The sequence below is a fragment of the Ochotona princeps genome, chromosome 8, assembly GCF_030435755.1.
Source record: "Ochotona princeps isolate mOchPri1 chromosome 8, mOchPri1.hap1, whole genome shotgun sequence".
Lineage (NCBI taxonomy): Eukaryota > Metazoa > Chordata > Mammalia > Lagomorpha > Ochotonidae > Ochotona > Ochotona princeps.
In genome coordinates, this window is record NC_080839.1 from 10946717 (window position 1) to 10970329 (window position 23613).

Sequence of the window (23613 nt, forward strand, 5' to 3'; positions counted from 1 at the left end):
AGGATCTGATGCTGGCACAGGGGACACTGGAAACCAAAACAGCACTTTGGTCCAGAAGAAGAAAGAACCCCATACATAAGTCATGAATGAAACAAAAGATGGGGATAAAAGCCAACACTGCTTTACAATTCCTCCCAGGCAGATGTGGCACACAACACAAGATCAAGAATCCATTAGAATTCTCGGCCAAGTGGGTTAGGGGCCAGCAGGTTTCCAGCTCCATTCTACTTTTTGTTTACTTTTTCCTAAGATGTCAGGTCCAGATCTAAAAAAGAAAAAGCTATCCATCTCATGAAGTGTGAAATATTTCAGGTTACTGCTTGGCTATTCTTTACATTTATAGCTGAGACTCTCTTCCAGTCGGCAAAAATGTTGGGGAATAAAATATACAAATGTGAGACACTTGAAATTGATTCCCTTAGTTATTTTGAAATATACAATACATTATTTATGACTATAGTTGCCCTGCTGTGCAATACATCTCCATGCCTATTCCTCCTGTCCAAAACCTCACACTGCTTGATGAACGTCTCCCCTTTCTGTTTCTTTTCCTCCCCCTTGCCTCAGCCTCTGTAGCCATTATTCTACTCTCTACTTTGATGAATTCAACTTTTAAGACTTCACACAGAGTGATGCCATGTGATCTCACCGTTAAAAAAAAAATAGGTAAGCCAGATGAGGGTTCTGTTAGTTAGTTTAGTTTAGTTTAGTTGTATGCAGATCAGGACACTTCTAAAAGTTCACAGAAGTATAATGAAAAGATAATTTTAGTGCCAGAAAGCTTTGAAATCCATGTATCTTTTTTTTTCTTTTTGGTAATACACATTTACTAGGAAGCTTTTCAAGTGCCCTCAGGAATGTATAAATAGCATCATACCTCATAAATTGGTATAATTATGATTTGCCTATCAAAGATAAAATAATGAGGGTTGGCGTTGTGGTTTAGCACATTAAGCTGCCAGCCATGAAGTCAGCATCCCATATGGGCACAGGTTCACGTCCCAGCTGCTCCATTTCCAATCCAGCTCCCTGTTAGCGTGCCTGGGAAAAGCAGTGGATGGCTCACTGTGGGCTAAGTGCTTGGGCCACTGGAATAAGCTCCTGGCTCCTGGGTCCTGGTCTCTGCACAATCCAGACCTATCCATTGAGGTTATTTGGAGAGTAAACCAACAGATTGAAGATCCTGCATTTCTGTCTCTCTCCAACTCTACCTTTAAAACAAACCTTTTAAAAAAATAAAACGTTTTAAAAGATGCAATGTGAACTGAAAGTGCACTTGGAATTTGTTGCGGTGTATTTCTTTTGTCACCATGATTCTTGCTCTTACTGTTACTAAAGGAGGGCGAGTAGGCTGGGCAGAGCACTGCTCAGCTGGCCGTTCGTGATGAGCATTTACAACACCACAAAGGCACCAAAGCACAAGTGCCCATGGAGAGCAACTGAGAAATGTTCCTCCCTGTCCCTTCGCTTTGCTTTCTAAGAGCAGAGACCAGACTGTTCTGAAGAACAGGATCTTTGCTATTCCTCCTTTCTCTTTTTTAGTAGGATCTAAACTGAATTCCAGAGAACAGCTAACACCACGTCCTTTAGTCCTGCAGACGAAGGTATATGGATGACCTGAGATATTGCCGCTGAGACCTTGCCTGCTGACAGTCCACCCAGCTTATGCCTTGCCAGCTAATCTCCATATGGCAGCCAAAGTTCAAAACTCCTTAACTCAAAAAAAGCCGTTCCAACTTTAACACCTTCCTCTGGTCATACTGTACTTCCCTTCCCCAAAAAACTTTGCACAACCCTCAGGCCTCCTCACAACTCCCCCACTGCCTGGGCCCTCTTCCCACCTCTTCACCCTCTAAGCGCCTCCTCTGGCCCTAGGTCAAACCTTCACCATTACTTGTGAAGGTACGCTTTCTTTCTCCGACAACTGAAACGGGGATAGGGGCTTCTCCTTCCTTGCCTTCTCCTGGTACTTACCACTTGGCACTTTTAAAGATTTGTTTATTTGAAAGGCAGAGTTACAGAGGGAGAGATCTAGAGAACAGGAGATTGAGGGGCGGTGAGGGCGGAAAGGACAGGGGAACAAGAGATCTTCCATCCACTGCTTTACTCCCCAAGGGGCCACAAAGTCAGGAGCTTCCTTCAGCATTCCCACGGGGGTGCAGTTCTTGACTTGGGCCAGCCTCCAGTGCTTTCCCAAGCACATTAGGAGGGTTCTGGATTGGAAGAGGCACAGCTGGGAGTCAAACCAGCAACCGTTGGGATGCCGACACTGCAGTAATCCACTATACCACAACTACTGATGCCATCCACCTGGCAAGTTTAATTCAAATTTCTTGTTTCTATTGCTGTTTCCTTCAGGAGACTAAGTTGTGCTTGGGCAGGGAGGTTGGCTGTACTGTTTGGCACTGTGTCTGGACCCCAGGACAGATTCTTGGTAGTCATGTGGTATCTGCTGAATACAATGAGAGGCAATGACTACTGAGTGCCTGCTAAGTAGTGTCTAACATGTGTGTGACTTTCTCACTCCTAACAAGCTCAGAGTAGTTACATTACTATGATTAGAGCGCAGGTGTCTTGATTATATCTCAGAGATGATGTCCCAATGCTGGACCAAGTCACTAAGCTGACCACTTTAGCACATTCTACTTTTATGGTTTTCAAAACATATTTATACTCAGAACAAACGATTATCAACAAGTGTCATCTAGAGTACATCTTAGGAAAATGGTTTTCTTGTACATTGTCTATGAGAACAAACTAGTAGAAATATAAAAGTGTATTCATGAGATGATTTGAATGTGTCTCTCAAAATTCAAAATCCTGCCACCCACATGGAGCTGAGCTCCTGCCTTCTGACTGTGGCCTGACCCAGCGCTGGCAGCTGCTGGCACTGGGAGATGAATCAATGGATGGGCGTGCATACTGAGAATGCATCTGTATATTACTTATCACACAAAAATAAAACAATGAATTAAGTTCTGTTTATATGTATGCCATGTTATTATTTGCTTTTTGGTCGGTTTCTCTTAATTTTCCCCCACAGTATAGTTCTGATGTATGTTCAGAGTTTAAATGACCATAATAAAAAAATAAGTCTACAAATAAAAAAAAATCATCTCCAAGAGTCTCATTGTTCAGCTAAACCGTTAGCATTTTAGTGAAAGAAAAAGGGAGAGAGGGCAGAGGGCTATGCCCATGCCAGACATTTGTGTAGCCAAATCGTTAACATCCTATCAATGCAGTCTTAAGCTCTCTTTTCCTTTAGCTTAATACTGAGGGCTTTTTCCCATAAAACAATTAATTCTTCAGAAACGTGATCATTAACAAGTGCAAAACATTCTGTGACATGAATGTATACTAGATATTTGTTTTCAGTTTTTCACTGTTAGGTATAACGCAATAATATTTTTTTCTATCTATATATTTGTCGTATCAGATTATTTCCTTACACAGATTACTAGGGGTATACAGATTTGCTGAGGGTGTATGTTATAAGTTCCTATGGCCTCTGAATACACTGTGCCAATTTATACCCCTGCTAGCAGGATCTAAAAGTTCTCACTTCATTCTATGCTTTTCATTCCCGTTTATCAGCACTATTTGGCTCTACCATTTTGATGGAGCAAAGGCTGACTAATTGACTTCTTTTTTTCACTTTACAAATACTTTGACTTTTTTTATTCCCCTGCATTTCCAAATGAATTTTAAGATCTGTTTGTTATTTTCTATAAAAAACAAAACATGCAGTCTGCCAGACGTTTGATAAGCCTCACTCTGTACCCACCCTTTTTTGCCCCCCCCAAAAAAAAACTTGAGGAGAATTTCCTTCTAAACAATATTGAGTCCTTCGATCTGGGAATATGAGCCATGTCTGCATTTCTTTAGCTCTTCCTGATTTATCTCAATAATTTTTGTAATTTTCAGTGCACATTTGGTACCTCCTTCTTACTACTTTTTTTTTCTTAAATTGTGCAATTCCTTTTAGTCTTTTTTAAACACTAACATAATAATTACACAAACTTTACAGGGTGCGATGTGATATCCTGATACATATATAGCTTGTATAATTATCAAAACATGAAAATCCAACACCTCAAATACCAATCATTTCTTTGTGATGCAACAATTAACATTCTCTCTTCTAGTATATATATTCGGCTGTCAATAGAGTCAATTTTGTATATGCTTAACATGTTTTTTAGTCCTTAGGTTTCCTGCTGACTTATCTATCATTGTTTTTATTCCTTTATGGTGTGGATGTGTGTGAATATATTAACTCTGATACACACATATTTTAAGTCATTCCCTTGAGCCTTGACATATGTCCATCACATGTAACACTTTTCTGACATTTGTCTCTATGTTATTTATTCATGTGGTTGTGTACAAAACTACATTTTTCCTGTATTCAGTAATTGAATCCTCCCCTATGGTTTTTTCCTTTGATTTACATTGTTTCTCTAGCCTAGGCATGTTTGTTTTTGGAGAAATTTACTTTTAAATGTAGCTCACACTGTTGAGACATTTACAGAATATGATGAGTCCATGAAATTCCAACGCCAGAGAGTTTACGTATTTTTCCCCAAGCAAAGCTCAAGAATGTTAACACAATAGATTTACATCGCCAAGTTTCCAAGAAGAAATAAATCTATGTTCTGGCTTTCTCTACTGCTTCTGGAAGAACTGCACTTCAAGTGATAAGTTGGTGCCTAGATAACCCAGTTAAGAATTCACTGGCAATATAAACTGAATCTGCCTGTTAGAGGGATCCCACCCAGGGACAGGTATCCAGACACCAGCTACATTATGACGCAACACCCTCCAGAGCAGGAGAGCCCAGGACGCATGTGGAGTTCCACGGTCATGATCTAAAAACCACGATTAACAGAAAAAAGCTATGTTTCCTAAAAACAACAATGTTCAACTACTTGAAAACCTGCTGTAAAAGATCTTTACTTTTATAGAAAGTTTTCCTATCTTTAGTTTTTAAGGCACTTTCTACTATGGAAAATGTCATGGCTACATTTTTTAAAATGAAAGACAGTAATAGGATGAGCCTCTCTTACCTTACCACCAATATTTTTATTAATCAAATTTAAAAGTTATCCACTCATGGTCCATCTGTTTGGTTTACTCCTACCATCCTCCCCTATCCCCACCATCCATAACACACTGACACAAATTCTAAGCACTCCCCCGATTCTTCTATAAATGCTTGTATCAAAAAGGTCTTTTGAAGCCACTGTTTCCATTTTAGTGACCTTGAAACCAGCTGTTGTTATTCTTAAGTTGCTATACATTTGCTGGAAAGCAGGGGGTTCAGGTTTTTTTTTTTTATTGGAAAGTCAGATATACAGAAAGGAGGAGAGACAGAGAGGAGGTTCTTCTGTCCACTGATTCACTCCCTAAGCAGCCACAATGGCCGGAGCTGAGCCAATCCAAAACTAGGATCCCGGAGCTTCTTCCGGGTCTCCCACACGGGTGCAGGGTCCCAAGGCTTTGGGCCATCCTCAGCTGCTTGGGAGCTGGATGGGAAGCCAGGCCGCTGGTATTAGAACCAGCATCCATATGGGATCCTGGCGTTTGCAAGTTGAGGACTTTAGCCACTAGGCTACCATGCCGGGCCCCTAGAGGTTGTCTTTATGTTCTCATTTTCCTGAGTCCCTCATCCTGTAGCCATCTATTTGACTGCTCCACTGGAATTCTCCTTGCTGAAGATAAAGACCTTTTAGTTTGCCTGATTCAATGCCAACATCTCAGAGCAGTCATGTCTGGGTTCCAAGAATACCCCTGAGGATACCAAAATGCACAGTTGCTCAAGTCTCTTATACAGAATGAAGTAGCATTTACATATAACTTAGGCTTTCCTTCTGTATAATTTAAAATTGTTTCTGGATTACCCATATCACCTAACACAATGTACACACAATGTAAATAGCTGCTTGCATTATTTGGGGCATAATGACAAGGGGAAAGGCCTGTACCTGTTCAGTACAGATGCAACCTGCAGGCCTAATCATGCAGCAGCTATTGGCAGTTATGTAACACTATTTTTAGACTATTTTTGCTTTGCCGTTGATTGAACTTGCAGATACAAAGGCCCGACGTTGCTTAGCTGGACTTCCTGCAGGTTTAACTCTGCCAATTCTTTCCAACAGAAGTTCTTCTCTCAGAATACAACTGTCGCCGCCACCCTGCCCCCCGTCTCCCCACCCCTATTTGCCACCTCTTCTCATTACATTTTTTCCTCTGGAAGCTTTTCAGTTTAGGGAGAGAAGATAACTGAAGTAAGAGTAAACTCCCTCAAGTTCTTCCTGTCCTTGACACTGGATGATGTCCATTCACGGCTCTGCCCTGCAGTTCTCAAGCTTTTCTTCAGCTCCATCCTACTGCCCATCAGCAGTAAGCCAGCAACCGCCAGCAGGCACAATAAAGGCCAGTGCCCTTGCAGATCAAGAATTCAAAAGCATCTCATTCTCTCTAGTTTGCTAGCCTTTATAGATCATTTTCCCCCCACAGACTGAGGTAGATTTGTGGCAACTGATTTGTAGAAACTGATGAGTTCTTATTTCAGCAGAAAATTAAACAACAACAAAATACCTCAAAAGCTGGGACATCTAGATAATTTGCTTACCTCATCAAAGACCTTGGAAACAACATGCTTGTCCAGAACGGGGACATAGGTGGGGCTGTGTGGAACTGTGGTCGGAGACAGGGCATCCATGATTGTGAGCTTCTTGGCGACCAGGCCGTGGACCTGGAGCCAGTCTTCTGAAGACATATCTACAGAGCTAACAGGAGACCAGGGTGTCTTAAAACCTATTGCTGGGTAACAAACCAACCACAGCAAGACCATGTGTATAAAATTAATGCACTCACTCGTCATCACAGACTCGGCTTCCTTCTTGAATCAATCTTCCTGATGATTTGTCATTCGGACACTTATTTGTCTGCAGGGTACTTGTTTCTGTGAAAGCAGGGAAAAAACATATACTGTTCTCAAATCTAGCGTCTGCAATGAAATGCAAAACGGTCACGCTTGTCTCCCTTCAGTAGTGATTGGGAACTAATCAATGGTTCATATGAGGGGACTTCAAAGTTCATGGAAGGGGTGAGCACTGTGGCACAGCATCATTAATCCTCCACCTGTAGCATCAGGATCCCACATGGGCGTCAGTTCATGTTCCAGATGCTCCATTTCTCATCCAACTCCCTGCTTATGACCTGGGAAAGCAGCAGAGGAAAGCCCTTGGGGCCTTGCACCCACATGGGAGACTTGAGAAAGCTTCATGTTTCTGGATTAAGTCTGGCTCATCTCCAACCACTGAAGCCACCTGAAGGGGAGAATCAGTGGACAGAAGATTTCTTTCTCCGTCTCTTCTCTCTGTAGTTCTGCCTTTCAAATAAAAATAAAGAGTCCTTCAAAAAATCATGGAAAAATGGAACCAAAAGATGAGTTTATTTTTGTTTAAAAAGTCATGGAAAATGTTTATTTGGAACAACTTACATGGGTTCCAAAAAATTCTGGCATCAAAAGAAACTTCCCTTCCATTTCTCATGAATTTTTAAATCTTCTCTTATTTCTGTCAAGACGTGTTGTCTGGCAAGATTAGTTTGCAATTACAGTAAAGACCAATTTGTATAGATAAAAACGGCACTGCCATGGTTTTGCATGTCTCCCTCAGCTCTATCTCCATGGAAGGATGAGCCATGTTCATTGTCCAGAAGACACATCTAAAATATATACACTAAACTACCATCAACTAATGACTGTCTAGTGTTGGCCTCCGTAGACTTCCTTCAAATGACACAGGAGACACTTGGTCAACATTTCACTTGCTTTGTGGTTCCTCAGGGAGTTGGTCAACGTTTGTTTTGTGGTTCCTCAGCTCTACACAAAGAACCAAAATCCTGTTGGGTTGTGAATTTAAAATCTCCAAACTGAAATATTTGGGGTTTTAGATGAATATCCTTATACAAACTTGGATCGGGGGCATATGTGGGTATGAGTTAATTAAACATCTAAGAAATCACATCCTAATTATCACAGGACAACCCCTTGAAGGAGAGTGGCAGTACTGAAGGTACATGATAGACACGCTGAAACAGCAAATCACACAGATCAACATCGAAGAACACACATCAGGTGCACATCTGTCACTCAGGTGTGTCCTGTTACCCAGGGGACTGAGTGTGTGGACATTTGCAATCATTTATTGACCATAAAGGAGCGTCAAGAAGTTAATGGAAAATATGGATCATGAAAAAAATTGCATGTGACTAAAAAAAAATTCTGCACCAAAATAAACATCTTTTGATTCAATTTTTGCCCAAAGTTTTGAAATACCTTTCTATTTAAAATATAAGGAAAAACACTATAGAAATTAAACCTTAAAAATCTATTAAGAATAGTTTTATCAATAGGAATAAATAGAGTGGAAATATATTTTCCTCTCATTTAGTCCCTAAAGCCTGACAATTCAGACCAAGAAGGGCTCAACAGATGACATTACTTGTGAATAAAAAAAATAAATCAACCACGATGCATTAAATTTTAAGTGCAAATCACAGAGGTGGGGAGCATGACTGCCAGTATTGTATGTATGAATGTGTGTACATATATATATATATATATTGCACAATATATATATATATTTCAAATATATATATTGCACAATATATATATATTTCAAATATATATATTTGAAAGGCAGAGTGAGAGAGAGCAAGAGAGAGAGAGAGAGGAAGAGATGGAAAGTGATTCCCCAAGTAGCCACAAGAACCAGGCCTGGGCCAGGCCAAAACCAGAAGCCAGAAATTCCATCCAGCTCTATCACATAAGTGACAGTAGCCAGAGCACTTGGGTCATCTTCTGCTGCCTTCCCAGGCACATTTGTGTGGAGCTGGATCACAAGTAGAGCACCTGGGACTTAAATGGATTCTCTGCTATAGGATGTCACCCTTGTAAATGGCAACTTAACCTACTGTGCCACAATGCCAGCCTCACACCAGCAGTTAGGTGAGCTCTACACATGCAATAAGTGCAAGCATAGCCCTAAAAAAGCGCAGTCCACTAAAGCATGTAGACATAACTTACATGGAAAGGGAAGCAATCTGGGTCTATTCAAATTAGGATTTATTTCCCCCAAAACACGTCTATACTTCTATCTTTCAGCAACAAATACACTGGGCAAAGGGAGGCTGGTCTGGCCTTCTAGGACAAAACAAACAAACAAACAAATAAACAAAAAAACAACCCTCTGGCTTGTCTTTGTCACTTGCAGCAGGGTTGCACCTGCTGGAGAGAGAGGGGTTGTCCTTCCTTTTGCTGCCAGTTGAGCTCCTGAGGGTGGACATCTGGCTTCTGAGCAGGCTGGTTTTGGTTGATTCTGCAGGTGTCACAAGGATAGAGGGTAAAAAAATTGGACAGAGATACTTCATCAGATACAACTGTTGTCCAATTCTCAGAGAATAGTTCTGCCACAAATTGATTACCACGACAATGCCTTGAGCCCTCTGTCTAAACTCTACGTCCCTCTAGGATTGAGATCCACTTCTGAGCTTATTCAGGTTGTTGGAAGAACTCAGTTCCTTGCAGTTCCTTAAGCCACCCATATTTTTTATCACATGGCACTATTATCTGCAAGTAAGTGTTGAACTCCTCTAATGACTCAAAACATTTTAAAATATTTATTTGTTTTTATTGGAAAGTCAGATATACAGAGAGGACAAGAGACAGAAGGGAAGATCTTCTGTCCTCTGATTCACTCCCCACGCTGCCGAAACAGCCAGAGCTGAGCCGATCTGAAGCCAGGAGCCAGGAGCCAGGAGCTTCTTTCAGGTCTCCCATGTGGGTACAAGGTCCCAAAGTTTTGGGTTGTTTTTGACTGCTTTCCCAGGCCACATGCAGGGAGCTGGATGGGAAGCAGGGCTGCTGGGACATGAACTAGCACATATATAAGATCCGGGTGAGTGCAAGACAAAGACTAACCTCTAGGCTACGGTGCCAGGCCCTAATGACTCAAACTTTTTTGACTCTCTTTTTCTATTACCTGGAGAAAGCTCGTGATTTTATCAGACCAAATGATTATGCTGGACCCACCTAGATCAGCCTGTCTTCAGGGCAACACAACACAGTGGAGGAAGTCACATCTGATCAGATTAAAAGGTTGGAGAGTTTGGGGCAAGGATGTCTGTGTCTGTGGTGAACTATTATAGAAATTCTGTCCACCACAGTTGCTATCCAGACCCTTCGTAGAGATGATTTTTTTTTTACTGTTATTGGGTACCTTCAACTCGTAAATGGGCACTTATCAAAGACTGATGTTTAATCTGTGTGTTTTAGGAGATCATGAACCTGTGCTAAAACACTTTGATTCCTTTCTTGTTTGTAACATGCACTAACTGATTGTAGTAAACAAATCAGAGGCCTTAGGAAAGCTTTCGTGATTGAACTGCATCTCCCTTACCTATAAGAAACAGGAAAGTCAGAGTAAACAGTAATTCATATCTGCAAATAACCTCCCCCCCCTTTTTTTTTGCGCAGAAAAGCAGCACCAGAAGTGTCTTTGGGCATGGAGTTGGCAGTGTGCTATGTGGTATTCGTTGCTTTTCTGGGCAGCAAGACAGAGTGAGCTCTGTCTTGGTCATTTCTGAAAACAAAAGTTAAGCTCTTAGGAGAGCACTATGTTTGTGAGTAAAAGAACTAAATGGTCCACACAGGAGGTGTGTGTGTGTGTGTGTGTGTGTGTGTGTGTGTGTGTGTGTGTGCCGACTACATTGCCAGGCCACCTGCCCTCGCGTCACAGGGCAAAAATAACCAGATACATAAACGTGCCAAAATGAAAATGAAATTTATCTTCCAAAGCATAAAAATGGCACTATTCTCCAAACCTGCAAATGCTGAATAAAACATGTTTATCTGGCAATGAATTCAAGCGTTTAACTACTTCCCAAACTGTCTATACTGACTCACACTACATTTCTTCCACACCAAAAGTGGAAACAAAACCGTAATGCATGATTGCCTGGTAACGCCGAAGATCCCAAATCTACACGAACATGGCAGAAGTGACAAAAAGCCATTAAGATGTTCAGGACAAGCAGCAAGTAGTTATGTGTTGTTTGTCTGAAAGTCAGAGTTATAGAGGGGGAGAGACAGAGAGATCTCTGAGTGGCCACAATAGCTAGGGCTGGGCGAGGCCAAAGCCAGGAACCAGGAGCTTCTTCCAGATTTCTCACATGACGTCAGGGTACAGACACTGGGGCCATCTTCCACTGCTTTTTCCAGGCCATTAGCAGGGAACTAAGTTTCAAATGAAACGGCTAGGAAACAAACCAGCCCCCATATGGGATCCTACCTTCGCATGTGGCAGCTTCATCCATATGTTTCAGTGTCTGCCTCTGTATACTACTTATCAATGGGAATATAGCCTAAGAAATGGATTGTTAGGTGTTTTCTTCAATGTGTGAATATTATGGAATGGATTAAAACAGACTGGATACAATGTCACTAGACATCATCTTAAAAGGACCATTAAAATGTTGCTACATGGCACATGACTGTAGCGACTCTAGACAAAGCCAGGTTTATTAGGGAGGGCAGACAGGATTGACAAAAAGGATGCAGCCACACTAGTGACCTGGTATGGAAAAGCACTTGGTCCCTGTGGGCTTAAGCCATTGCTGCCATGTACAGACACACCAGCAGGAAGCAGACAGGCAAGAGGATCTGAGCCACACCAGTAGCCATTTCAGGACGCCCTCCCCTGCCCGAAAACATGTGAGCACCCAAAAGACAACCTATCCCTCCTTCCTGCATGAAACACGTCTCCCTTCCTAGCCCTGGGAGATGCCTGCAGTACCAGCAGCGACCAGTAGGAGCCCCAGAGCCATCAAATGACATGCACCAGAATAACAGCGCAAAGCGTGTGAGATTACACTACATTTGGAACCACAGACCGCAAGAGAAGGCCAGGGCCTACAAGCTAAATTTAAACCAGATATCCACTTCCCAAAATAAAAGATCTAACTAGAATTCCGAGTCCTTATCATAATAAACAAAATGTCCAGGATACCTTAAAAAAATCACCATCATTGCAAGAACAACCACCAGAAAATCACCACTTAAATGAGAAAATCAAACAACCCAGAATCCTGTGATTCAATCAAGATGGGTCAGAAGTGGGACTGACAACGACTTTAAAGGAGCCGTGTCCATAAAAAATGCTCCAAGGATTACATTTTTAAGCACTTTATTAAATTTCTTGAAACAAATGAATAAACAGAAAAACTGATAAAGAACCCTCAGGCAAAACAGAAACACACAAAAAATGGCAGATACAAAGCCCTAATCCTGACAATAAACAGGGACATCGCTACAGATCTTGCAGCCACTGAAAGGATAATGAAAGAATACAATGAACAAATTTACCCTCATACATTTGACAAATTAGAAAATAACGGACTGACTCCTCAAAAACCACAAGCTTCCAAAATTCAATAAAAATAAAATGGGTGTTACGAATAGCCTTAAAAGCATTCTAAAAATTGGAGCCAGCATGGTGGCAGAATAGGCTAATCCTCTGCCTGTGGCACTGGCATCTCATACGGGTACCAGTTTGAGTCCCAGCTGCTCCAGCTCTGATGCAGATCCCTACGTATGACCTGTGCAAGCAGCAGACAGTAGTCCAAGGTCTTGGACCCCTACACCCATGTGGGAGATCTGGAAAGAAACTCCTGGCTCCTGGCTTTGGATCAGCTCAGCTCTGGCCATTGTGGTCATTTGGGGAGTGAACCAGCGGACAGAGGACCTCTACCACTTATCACATGATTCAGCAATTGTACTTTTGAACACTTATCTTAAATAATTGAGAATGCATGCTTATATAATACTTGTGCATAAATGTGTATAGCTGCTTTATTTGCAATAGCCAACAATTAGAAATGATTTAGTAATCTTTCAACAGATAAGCGTTTAAACCAACTGTGGCAATCCATATCTTGGGTTGCTACTTAAGCAGTAGAAGGAATGTTCAGATATGCAAAATTTTAGATGAATCTCCAGTAAATTATGCTGCAGTCAGTAATAGCCTATTCCAAAAGAATATAGGACATTTAATTCCAACTCCATAAATGGCAATATTTTAGAAATATAGAACTTAGTAGTTGTCAAGAATTAGGAAAGAATATGCAAGGTGGATGAGTATGCTACACAAGGACATGAAGGATGCCTTTGGTTATACAATTCCCTGCACCTCGACGAGGGTGGTGGAAACAGGGACTGCCACAGGTTTACAGACCTAAACACACAACTGGAACAATCTAAATGAGGCCTGTGGGTTGCATCAACCATCATTTACTGGCCCCCTATATTGCGCTGTTATATTAGATGTTATCAGTGGGGGAAGTGGTATAAAGGGTAGATATAAATAATGATTATGATAACATATAATTATCTTAATAGAAATTTCAATTTAAAAATCCCACAGATGTAGGGCTCTGGAAAAAAAATGCCCTATGAAAATTTAGTTTTCTTTGATCTTCATACATGAAAGGAAAGGCCACTGAAGAATCCAAGTACTTTGTTCACCAATACCTGCATGGAGAACTTTCTTTTTCTGAATCTTCTGATTTGAGAGGTCCCATGGTACTTTCAACGTATTTAAGGAAGTGGTTTGTGTTGTTCTGACATCAGATTGAGGTTTTGCACATTTTTCTTGGGTTGAAATTATGGACGAAATTTCCTTTTGGTGCCTGTTCAATAAAAATTCAAATAAGAAAGAACAAAAAGAAGAGGGGGGGAGAGAAAAATTCTAATATGGAGACAAGAGTAAAATCAATACATTCATGTTACACACTACACATTTCAAGATTTCCTTCCCTCATTTTGGGTTAATGCCTGCCCCCTGCAGTGGAGTCGACAGCGGCTCAGTCCGAGTCAGAAGATTCGGTTCATATCACTGATCCATCCGTTCCTTCTCTCAAAGTCACTGAGCCCTTTCAACTCCCTTACGACCCCCATCTATAAACTGCAGTTCATTTCACCTGTGCATCTTACAACGGCCAGCGTGAGGATGATGGAAGCTTTTTATTCTGGAGAAGATCTGGGGCCACGAGGGATCCAGAAATGCTTGAGTATTTTCCCAGGCATTTTTCTCTCTGAGCTTCTCTGCCGATGGCAGCCACACAGTTTCCAGGACAATCTCTTTCTGCAGTGTCCTCCCACCCCACTCCTCACCCGTCGTCCTCCTGATCCCCCACAATGAATAACTCTGTGATCCCTCTTCTGTAAACAAACTTTCGTGTGACTGTGTCCATGCTGCATGCAAGGCAGAAGGACAAGGCTCACGTTCATTTGTGCACCCCTGTTTCGGTATGTGATTTTTATTCACTAGCTCTTTGAGGAAAAAAAAAAAGATCTGGGGGCTGTAAGATTTCTGTCAGCAGTAGAAAACTTGAAAAAGAGCAGTTAGCTGTTGACTGTAACTGCTTGTCAGAAGTATACAGAAGCATAATATCTGTAGAAGGAAGAACTGTGTCTTTATTCATTCCATGCAAGACCTGCCCTCACTTTATCCACCTAGGTACCCTGTGGATATCTCCCTTCTGGTGTTAAAGATCAGCAACCTGAGGTTGAGCCCATCTGCCCCAAGTCATCTGGCGTATGCAATGGCTGGCATATTAATATGCTTCTCTGAATCCAGAATCAGCTTCCTTACAAATCACCCCTGACCAAACAAGCAAACACACAGAAAAACAAAGTTCACATCCTCTCCTTAAAGTAGCACACAGCCAACCTACAAATCTAGCTTTCAAATAACAGGTCTTTTTGTCCTGAGATTTTTTTTTTTTTAAAGATTGACTAAATAAAGGTAAAAAGATAATGTTTTGGCTGCTAGATATGAGACTAATTTACACTTAAGTGACACTAATTTTCATTAGCCTTTTTTTGGTCACATTTTCTGAGTTTAGAAGATGCAAGAGGCGTCTTCAAAAAGTTTACAGAAAATATGTATTACGAAAAATACATGTGAAGGTTTCAAGATTTTTGAACCGAACTATCCCTATCGTTTCTTTTCCCCACCAACTTTCCAAAGTGCTTTGTGTCTGTGCTTTCCCAAACACTTAAAATATAATACACTTAAATGACATGATAAGTAAGTCCAATACCTGCATGGAGGACTTTCTTCAATCTCATCACAAGCGAGCCCATTTAACACTGATTTCTTCTTACTAATTCTGCAGTCATGCCTTGTCCCCAGCACCAATTAGTTCTCAATAAATGCATAGCAAGACAGTGAGTTTTGATGAACAGAAATTCTGATTAATACATGTATTTTCAGTTTCTATTTTGCTGCCACTCTCTAGAAAAATCTTTTCTGCCTGATCAGGTTATGACACCTGAATATCTGGACAACATTCAATCATTTCAATAAAATCTGATACGTTTCTGGTATGATTGGAGATGTTTTCATTTTGACTTTAAAATCTATCGATGAGAAACGTATTACATTTGAACACAAGTATGGAGTGGCGAAAGACTTGAGAAATCATTTAGCCCAAACTCTCCTATCACAGTCACCATTTTAAAGATGAGGTCACTGAGACCTACAGTAATGAAGAAGTATGCAGAGAAGTTTAGGCACTGGCCACGGCCACAAAAAGTGAAGTCATAACATGGTGGGATTTCCTTCACTCATTCCAGGGCCAGTTACTGCTAGGTTTGGGGGACCAGTCCACACCAAATGGAGAAGAGAAAGGTACTATGTTACCCCTTAAAGGCCACTGCTTTTTTTAAAGATTTATTTTATTTTATTATTGGAAAGTCAGATATACAAGAGAGGAGGAGAGACAGAGAGGAAGATCTTCTGTCTGCTGATTCACTCCCCAAGCGACCATAACAGCCAGAGCTGAGCGAATCCAAAGCTAGGAACCAGGAGCCTCTTCCGGGTCTCCCACACAGGTGTAGAGACCCAAGGCCTTAGGCTGTCCTCAACTGCTTTCCCAGGCCAAAAGCAGAGAACTAAATGGGAAGTTGGGCCGCCAGGATATGAACCGGTGCCCATGTGAGTCCCGGCATGTGCAAGGCAAAGACCTTAGCTGCTGGGCTACCTCCCTGGACTGAAGCCCACTGTTCCTAAATTACAAATTTCTTTTGTTTAAAAATAATTATATACTTACATAAATTAACATTAATTTATAAAATAAGTCAATTGTTTAGAAATCAATTAATTTAAACACTACTATTTATCACTTGATTTATTTATAAATTAAGTTATTTGAATTTATATTATAATAAATTAATTCATAAAAGTTAATATGTAAAAATAAGTTAGATATTTATATTTAAGTATATTCTGTGATTCTTTTCACTGCTTCAGAAAGGAACTGGCTCCAGGGGCGGGTGTCAGAGAGGGCTCCCAGCAAGGGGGTGGGGCGGCGTTATGCGTGGTCTGGCAAACTCACTTTTTTCCTTCCTTTTCCCCGTTGTACCACCAGTCCAAGATCAGAGACTCAGAATAAAGGGTTTGCACTTTCTCCAGGTCGCTGTATCCCTGATCCATTTCCTGAACTAAAAGAGTCACATCTTCATTCTGCCCAAAATGAGAAGTGAATATTTTATGAGATTGTGTGACAGTTCAAAGTTTAAAATATTGAGAAAGTCAACTGTCTCAACAAAACAATCTAAACAGGTTCATGTAACTCTTACGTTACCTCATTTTGGCCAGCTTCATTGACATAGAATTCACATACAAGAAACCGAGCAGGTGCGTAAAGTGCGTAAAGTACATCACTGTAAAGTTCTGACATTCATGCAATGGAATCATTACAGTCAAGATAATGAGCATATTTCCCTTGTACCTCATTTACATAAGTATCTATTTCCCCATAAAGTTCCTGTCAATCTTCTTTGATTCCTGGTACTTTGGTCTCCATTACACCCTTTGTGAGATTACAATCATGTACTTATTTACCTTTATCTCTTTGTGTTTTGTATTTTGGATGGAGGTTGTCATGTCAGAGCAAACATGAATTTGTCCTTTTGGGGTTGGCTCATTTCATTGAGCACAATGGTCTCCTGTTCATTGAGCATAATACTCTGCTATTAAAAAGAACGAAATTCCACTGTTTGCAGCCTGTTGGGATCACTTGGCTGCAAACTGTGGAATTTTGTTCTTTTTCATAGCTGAGTAGTATTCCATCAGGTAGATGCACCACAGTTTCTTTATCCAGTCCTCCTTCAATGGGTATTTTGGTTGTTCATGATTTGGCAATGGTTCATTGTGCTACAATGAATACAGGGATGCAGGTTGCTTTTTTCATATGTATGTATCAGTTCTTTTGGATATATTCCCATGAGTGGGATTGCTGGGTTATATGGTAGGTGAATTTTCAGTTGCCTGAGTATTCTCCATACTGACTTCCACAGTGGCTACACCAGTCTACAGTACCACCAGCAGTGGATTAAGTTACCTTTTCCCCCACATTCTCAACAGGAAGCGTTAATAATTTTCTGTATGTATGCCATTCTCACTGGGGTTAAGTGGAATCTCAGCATGGTTTTTATTTGTATTTCCCTTATTGTTAGTGAGATTGAGGATTTTTTCATGTCTATTAGTCATATGAATTAGTTCCTTTGAAAAATGTCTCATTTCCTTCACCTGTTTCTTAACTGTTTGCTGTTGTTGTTTCCAGAGTTCTTTGTATATCTTAGATATTAGCCCTCTATCTGTTGTGTACTGTGCAAAAAAAAAATTTCCCCCTCTGTTGGCTGCTTCTTCACTTTGTTGGCTGTTCTTTTGCTACGCAGAAGCTTCTTGGTTTGATGTAGTTCCATTTGCTTATTTTGGCCTTGACTGCCTATGTTTTTGGCGACTTTTCTAGAAAGTCTTTGCCTATGCCTGTATCATGTAAAGTGCTTCCTATTTTTCCTTCTAACACTTTGATGATATCTGGGTTTAGAGTTAGATCTTTCAAAAACCTACCTGAATTTTTCTTTCAAAGACTGGCTTATTTTAATGATTTATTTTATTTTAAAGGTGAAGAGACCATCATCCAGGTCTCCCATGTGGGTGCAGGAGCCTAAACCCTTGGACCATCTTCCATTGCTTTCCCCAGCACATTACCAGGGAGCTGGTTTTGAGATGGACCATGAACTGACACCTATACAGGACACCGACATCACAGGAGGGGGGCTTTACCAGTTAAACCACAGTGCCAGCCACTTATTTGAATTTTGACTAGGACTCCATTGAGTGAAAAGATCTGTTGGGAGACAGTAGATATCTTTATATTATCATGTCTTCCGACTCATAAAAAAGACTCAGCAATGCTTTGTAGTCCTGAGGGTGAAGGCCTTCCGGTTTTGACAGATGCATCTCTACACAGCTCAGATTTTTGAGGTTACGGTAAGTCATTTTTTCTTCTTTCCTTTGTTCTTTGTTAATATATAGAAGCAAAATTCATTGCTGAATTCCTTGATTAGTTTCAGTAGCGTCTTTTCATATTAGGCTGTCTAATGGGTGGCAGCGTGGAGTAAGCTGTACTCTATTCTTTCCATAGAGGATGTTCTCTCTCCCCAACACACACCTGCTTTGTTGCGCCAACTAGAAATCTCCTGATACTGTGGGGAAGCACACAAGATCGTACCGGGCTTCTAAATGTGAACTGCCATTCACTAAAACACACTAGGGTTTAATATAAAAGAAGCTGACTGCAGCACTGTTTCCAGCAAGGTCTCAGATAAGACTGGGAAATTCTGTTTTAGAAATTAAGGAATTATTGCAAACCTGATGAAATTGTCTCAAAAGGACCTAGCAGTGAGCTTGATGTGAACTCAGTGAAGAAATCAGGGACAATTTGTGGTTAAACTAAACAATTGTATTAGCAGAATAAAAATTATTGAATTAATTAAGACTACTTGAGTATATGTTGATATATGCTAGCTATAGATGTCTTTTTCAGAAATATTATCTGTCAGAGGAAGCATCCTATTCATACTTGGCTGGGAGCTTTATTATATTTTTTAAAATGTGTGTTGGGTCCAGGGTGGTAGCCTAGCGGCTAAAGTCCTTGCCTTGCATGCATCAGGATCCCACATGGACGCTGGTTCTAATCCCAGCAGCCCCACTTCCCATCCAGCTCCCTGCCTGTGGCCTGGGAAAGCAGATGAGGATGGTCCAGAGCCTTGGGACCCTGACCCACATGGGAGACCTGGCTCCTGGCTCCTGGCTTCAGATCGGCACAGCTCCAGCTATTGTGGCCACTTGGGGAGTGAATCAGCGGACAAAAGATCTTCCTCTTTGTCTCTCCTCCTCTATGTATATCTGACTTTCCAATAAAAAAATTTTTTTAAAAAAAGTGTGTTAAATTTAATCTAAAGCATTTTGTGTGTAAGTTTATTTGATCTCAAGTCTTTTTAAAGTGCATTAATAAAACATGTAATAAAAGTGAATTACATGTTGCTTTTCAAATGTTAATTGGAAACAGAGTTCTTTGAGAAACCTGATCTAGTCATGACATATCACACTTTTTTTTTATCAAGCTTTGATTTGCAAAATTTTGTTGAGAATGTTTGAATCTATATGAAGGTGGACTATTAGCTCACAAATTTGTTTTCTTATAATAGGTAAATTTAATATTAGCCACGTAGGAGATGAGAAGAGATTCCTTCTTTCAAATTTCTGGAAGATTGTTGAAATTGTTTCACCTTAAACGCTTGGTACAAATCAACAACAATGAAGTTAAATTGGACTGCAGTCTCCTTTGCGGAAAGAATTTAACCTAAAAATTTATTTTTTTCAATAGATGCAGGGTATTCAGGTTTTATATGAACATAGACTTTTTTTCTCTGAAGTTCATGTCCAGGATACTTATTTATAATGTGATGATCAGATGAGGGAGGTAAGCATTAGCAGCATTCAAACCATGTCATTTCTTTGTATTATGAACATTCTGAAATGCACAGTAATTTACTGTTGATGGCAATTAGCTTGCCCTACTATGGCAGAACTGTAGAACTTATTTCTCCTAACTAATTTTTTTTTTTTAACCCAAGAACAAATCTCTCATGAATTTCCCCTCTCCCTTACCCTTCCCAGTCTTTGATAAGCACAATTCTACTCTCTACAACGGCTAGACCAGAACTTGAACATACAAATGAGAATGTTTAGTTTTCTGTCTTTCGGGGTCGGGCTTATTTCACAGGTTCACCTATGATGCCACAAATGACAGAATCTCATCTTTTTGTACGGCTGAGTAACATTTTATTGTGTGCGCCATCTATGGATGGACACTTAATTCAAATTTTGACAAATCTTGGCAACTGGGAGCGTAGTTATCTCTCTGATATACTGATTTTCTTTGTCTAAAGCATACATAACCAGCAACAGGATTGTTACATCAACTGGTATTTCTATTTCCAGTTTTTTGAGGAATCTTCATACTGCTTTCTGTAATGACTGTATTAATTTATACTCCCACCAAACAGTATATGAGTTGCCTTTTTCTACATTCTTCTCAATATGTTATTTTTCTTCATATTAGCTATCTATTTGAAGTGAGATGATAATACTTCATGGTTTTAGTAGACGTTTCCGCAGTGATTACTGCTGCTGAACATTTTTTTCATATAGCTGTAGGTCCTTTTTCCTTCCTTTCTAGAAATGTGTATTCAGATCAATTCCTCTCTTTTTGAAAAAAATTTTTAAAGATTTATTTTTTATTAGAAAGTCAGGTTTACAGAGAGAAGAGACAGAGAAAGGTCTTCCATCAGTTGCTTCACTCCCCAAGTGGCCACAACGATCAGAGCTGAGCCAATCCAAAGCAAGGAGCTTCTTCTGGATCTCCCACGTGAGTGCAGGGTCCCAAGGCTTTGGGTGGTCCTCGACTGCTTTCCCAGGCCACAGGCAGGGAACTGGAAGGGAAGTGGAGCAGCTGGGATATGAACCGGTGCCATCTAAGATCATGGTCCATGCAATTTGAGGACTTCAGCCTCTAGGCTACTATACCAGGTCCATTTCCTCTTTTATAAATAATATTACCTATTCTTTTACTGTGTATTCCTTATAAACTATGAATATTACTGTCTTATCAGATTAATAGTTTAAAACATTTTCTCCCATTCTGTAGGGGTTCTCTGAACTCTATTTCCTCTAACGTGCAGAAGGTGAAACTGGTGACTATATTAAGCCTGGGCTGTATATTTCTTTCTACCACATGAAAGGGTGAAGGTGCTTATAATTAAGTATCTCCCTCCTCCTAAATCAGGTCAATTCTACTCAAATAGTTCCTCCCGAGGGTAGGACTTGTTAAGAACAGAAGGCTGTGCTGTGTTTCAAGGCGGTTCCCTCCCCTCTACCCTGTAGCTCTCAGGGCCCGCCTATAATTTTTCTCTCTCAGATTCATTCATAGTGAACCTCCAAGCAATTTATCAAGTGTAGTTCTGATTTCATCACCTTGTGACGGCTGTTCTTGTGGGGAACTTTTTGTCTGCCAAGGGCCATGTAGATATTTATTATGTTATTTGCACGCCATACAAAATTATTAACTAAAAATAAAATTAGGGGCCTTGAACACACCAGGATCCCATATGGGCGCCGGTTCTAATCCCGGCAGCTCCACTTCCCATTCACCTTCCTGATGTGGCCTGGGAAAGCGGTCAAAGCTTTGGGACCCTGCACCCGCATGGGAGACCTAGAGGAGATTCCAGGTTCCTGACTTTGGATCAACTCAGCTCCGGCTGTTGCAACCTCTTGGGGAGTGAATCAATGGTCAGACAATCTTCCTCTCTGTCACTCCTCCTCTCTTGTATATCTGACTTTCCAATAAAAATAAATTTTAAAAAATAATAAAACAAGGGCCCAGCACAATAGTGTAGTGGTTAAGGTCCTCACCTTGCATGCCTGGGATCCCATTTGGGTGCCAGTTCATAACCTGGCAGCCCTGTTTCCCATCCAGCTCCCTGCTTGTGGCCTTGGAAAGCAGTTGAGGACAGCCCAAGGCTTTGGGACCCTGAACCTGCGTGGGAGACCCTGCACATCACGTGGCTTCAGACTGGCTCAGCTCCAGCCATTGTGGCTGCTTGGGAAGTGAATCAGCAGACGGCAGATCTTCCTCTCTGTCTCTCCTCCTCTCTGTATATCTGACTTTCCAATAAAAATAAATAAATCTTCTAAAAAATAATAAAACAAAATGAGCCCACTATAGATTTATTGAATTTTGAGTTCCTGCAGTTGCTTTGGTAGGACCCTACCAAATGATTATGGGGCTTTATATGGACATCCCCCCGGACAGCATGGTTCAGTTGGTGGGTTTGCACGTTGGTTTCTTCTCTGTAGTCACCTATAGGCCTTTCCAGTTGGGGGCGGGGGTGGGGGAAGTGGTTTGCCCTGTTAACCTTAGTTCTCTTGTGACTGTACGAAAAACTGTCGATTTTTTTTTTCAGTGTAAGTTCTGCTTTGCACCTGTTGTTAGGACAGAGTGGTTATTTACAAGCATCGTACATGCTAGATCACAAACCATGCTGCTACTTCCTTCTTAGAAGTTTTATGATCATGATTTCAATTTTTTTCTTGATGTTAGTGCTTTTACAATGTCTGTTTTTTCTTGACATATTTTTTCAATTACAGTTTCTGAGTAAGTGGTGCTACTTTTCTCTACGTGGTTAAATAAATGTATGAAGGCAAAGTTGTTGTATTTTATTATTTTAATGGCTACAAGATCTGTGGTGAGGCCAGTCTCCTATTGAAGTCCTGCTTTGAGTGATTCTGTCTGCTTTTTTGGGGACTCAATCTTCAAAGAGGTTTTATTCATTCTTAAAGCTTTTTTTTCTCCCAAAGATTTTTCTCTCATATTTATTGTATTCCTATTGTCAATTTCAATATTTCTGCTTGTATATTTATTGGTTTTTTTCTTTTTTTCCTTCTATACTCTTTGGGTTTAATTTGCTATTCTTGATGTAATGGTAGGAACTTTGATTTTTCATTCAAAATGTTCCTTCATTTCCCACATGAACATGTAGTACTATCAATTTTACTCAAAGTACCATTTTTGTTGCATTATATATGGCTTGATTGTTGTCTTTTTGCTTTTAAGCATTTTTTAAAATTTTCTCTCAGACTTCCTTTTAAAATTTCCTTTCAGACTTCCTCTTTGACACCATAGGTTATTCAGGACTGTGCTGCTTAAATACTATCTGTTTCAATATGTTGCTGCTGTGCTTCTATTACTAATTTTTAGTTTGATTCCACTATGGTCAGAAAATGAATTCTTTATGATTTCAATTACGTCACATTAGCTGAAGTTTATATGATGTTGCAGTTTATGGCCAAACTTGATAAGTATTTAGTTAGCACTTTTGTGACAGAGTGGTTAAATTTTTGTCAATTAAATCCAACTTACTGACTGTGCTGTTCATCCTTGGTTATTTTGCGTCTGGAGGTTCTTTCACTTGTCAAGAGGTAGATGTTGAGGTTTCCAACCATAATTTTGTTTTTGTCAACTTCTGTTTTCAGTCTATCAGTTTTGGATTCATACCTGTACACACATTTAGAGCACTGATGTACTAATTTCATTATTAGGTAATTTTCTTTGTCCCAAAGTCTGTTTTAT

At 40.4% G+C, this 23613-nt stretch overlaps 1 protein-coding gene across 8 annotated transcripts in view; it reads right to left on the minus strand.

Annotated features, from left to right (window-relative positions):
* The window catches only part of VWA3B (von Willebrand factor A domain containing 3B), a 222942-nt gene that overhangs the window by 66609 nt on the left and 132720 nt on the right, over positions 1–23613 (minus strand). For all 8 annotated transcript variants that reach the window (XM_058667564.1, XM_058667561.1, XM_058667560.1 and 5 more), the window contains 5 exons: positions 16468–16595; positions 13598–13755; positions 9258–9389; positions 6880–6967; positions 6635–6791 (listed from right to left, as the gene is read on the minus strand). In XM_058667564.1, the coding sequence (XP_058523547.1) occupies positions 6635–6791; positions 6880–6967; positions 9258–9389; positions 13598–13755; positions 16468–16595 (663 nt within the window). The remainder of the gene's footprint in view (positions 1–6634; positions 6792–6879; positions 6968–9257; positions 9390–13597; positions 13756–16467; positions 16596–23613) is intronic.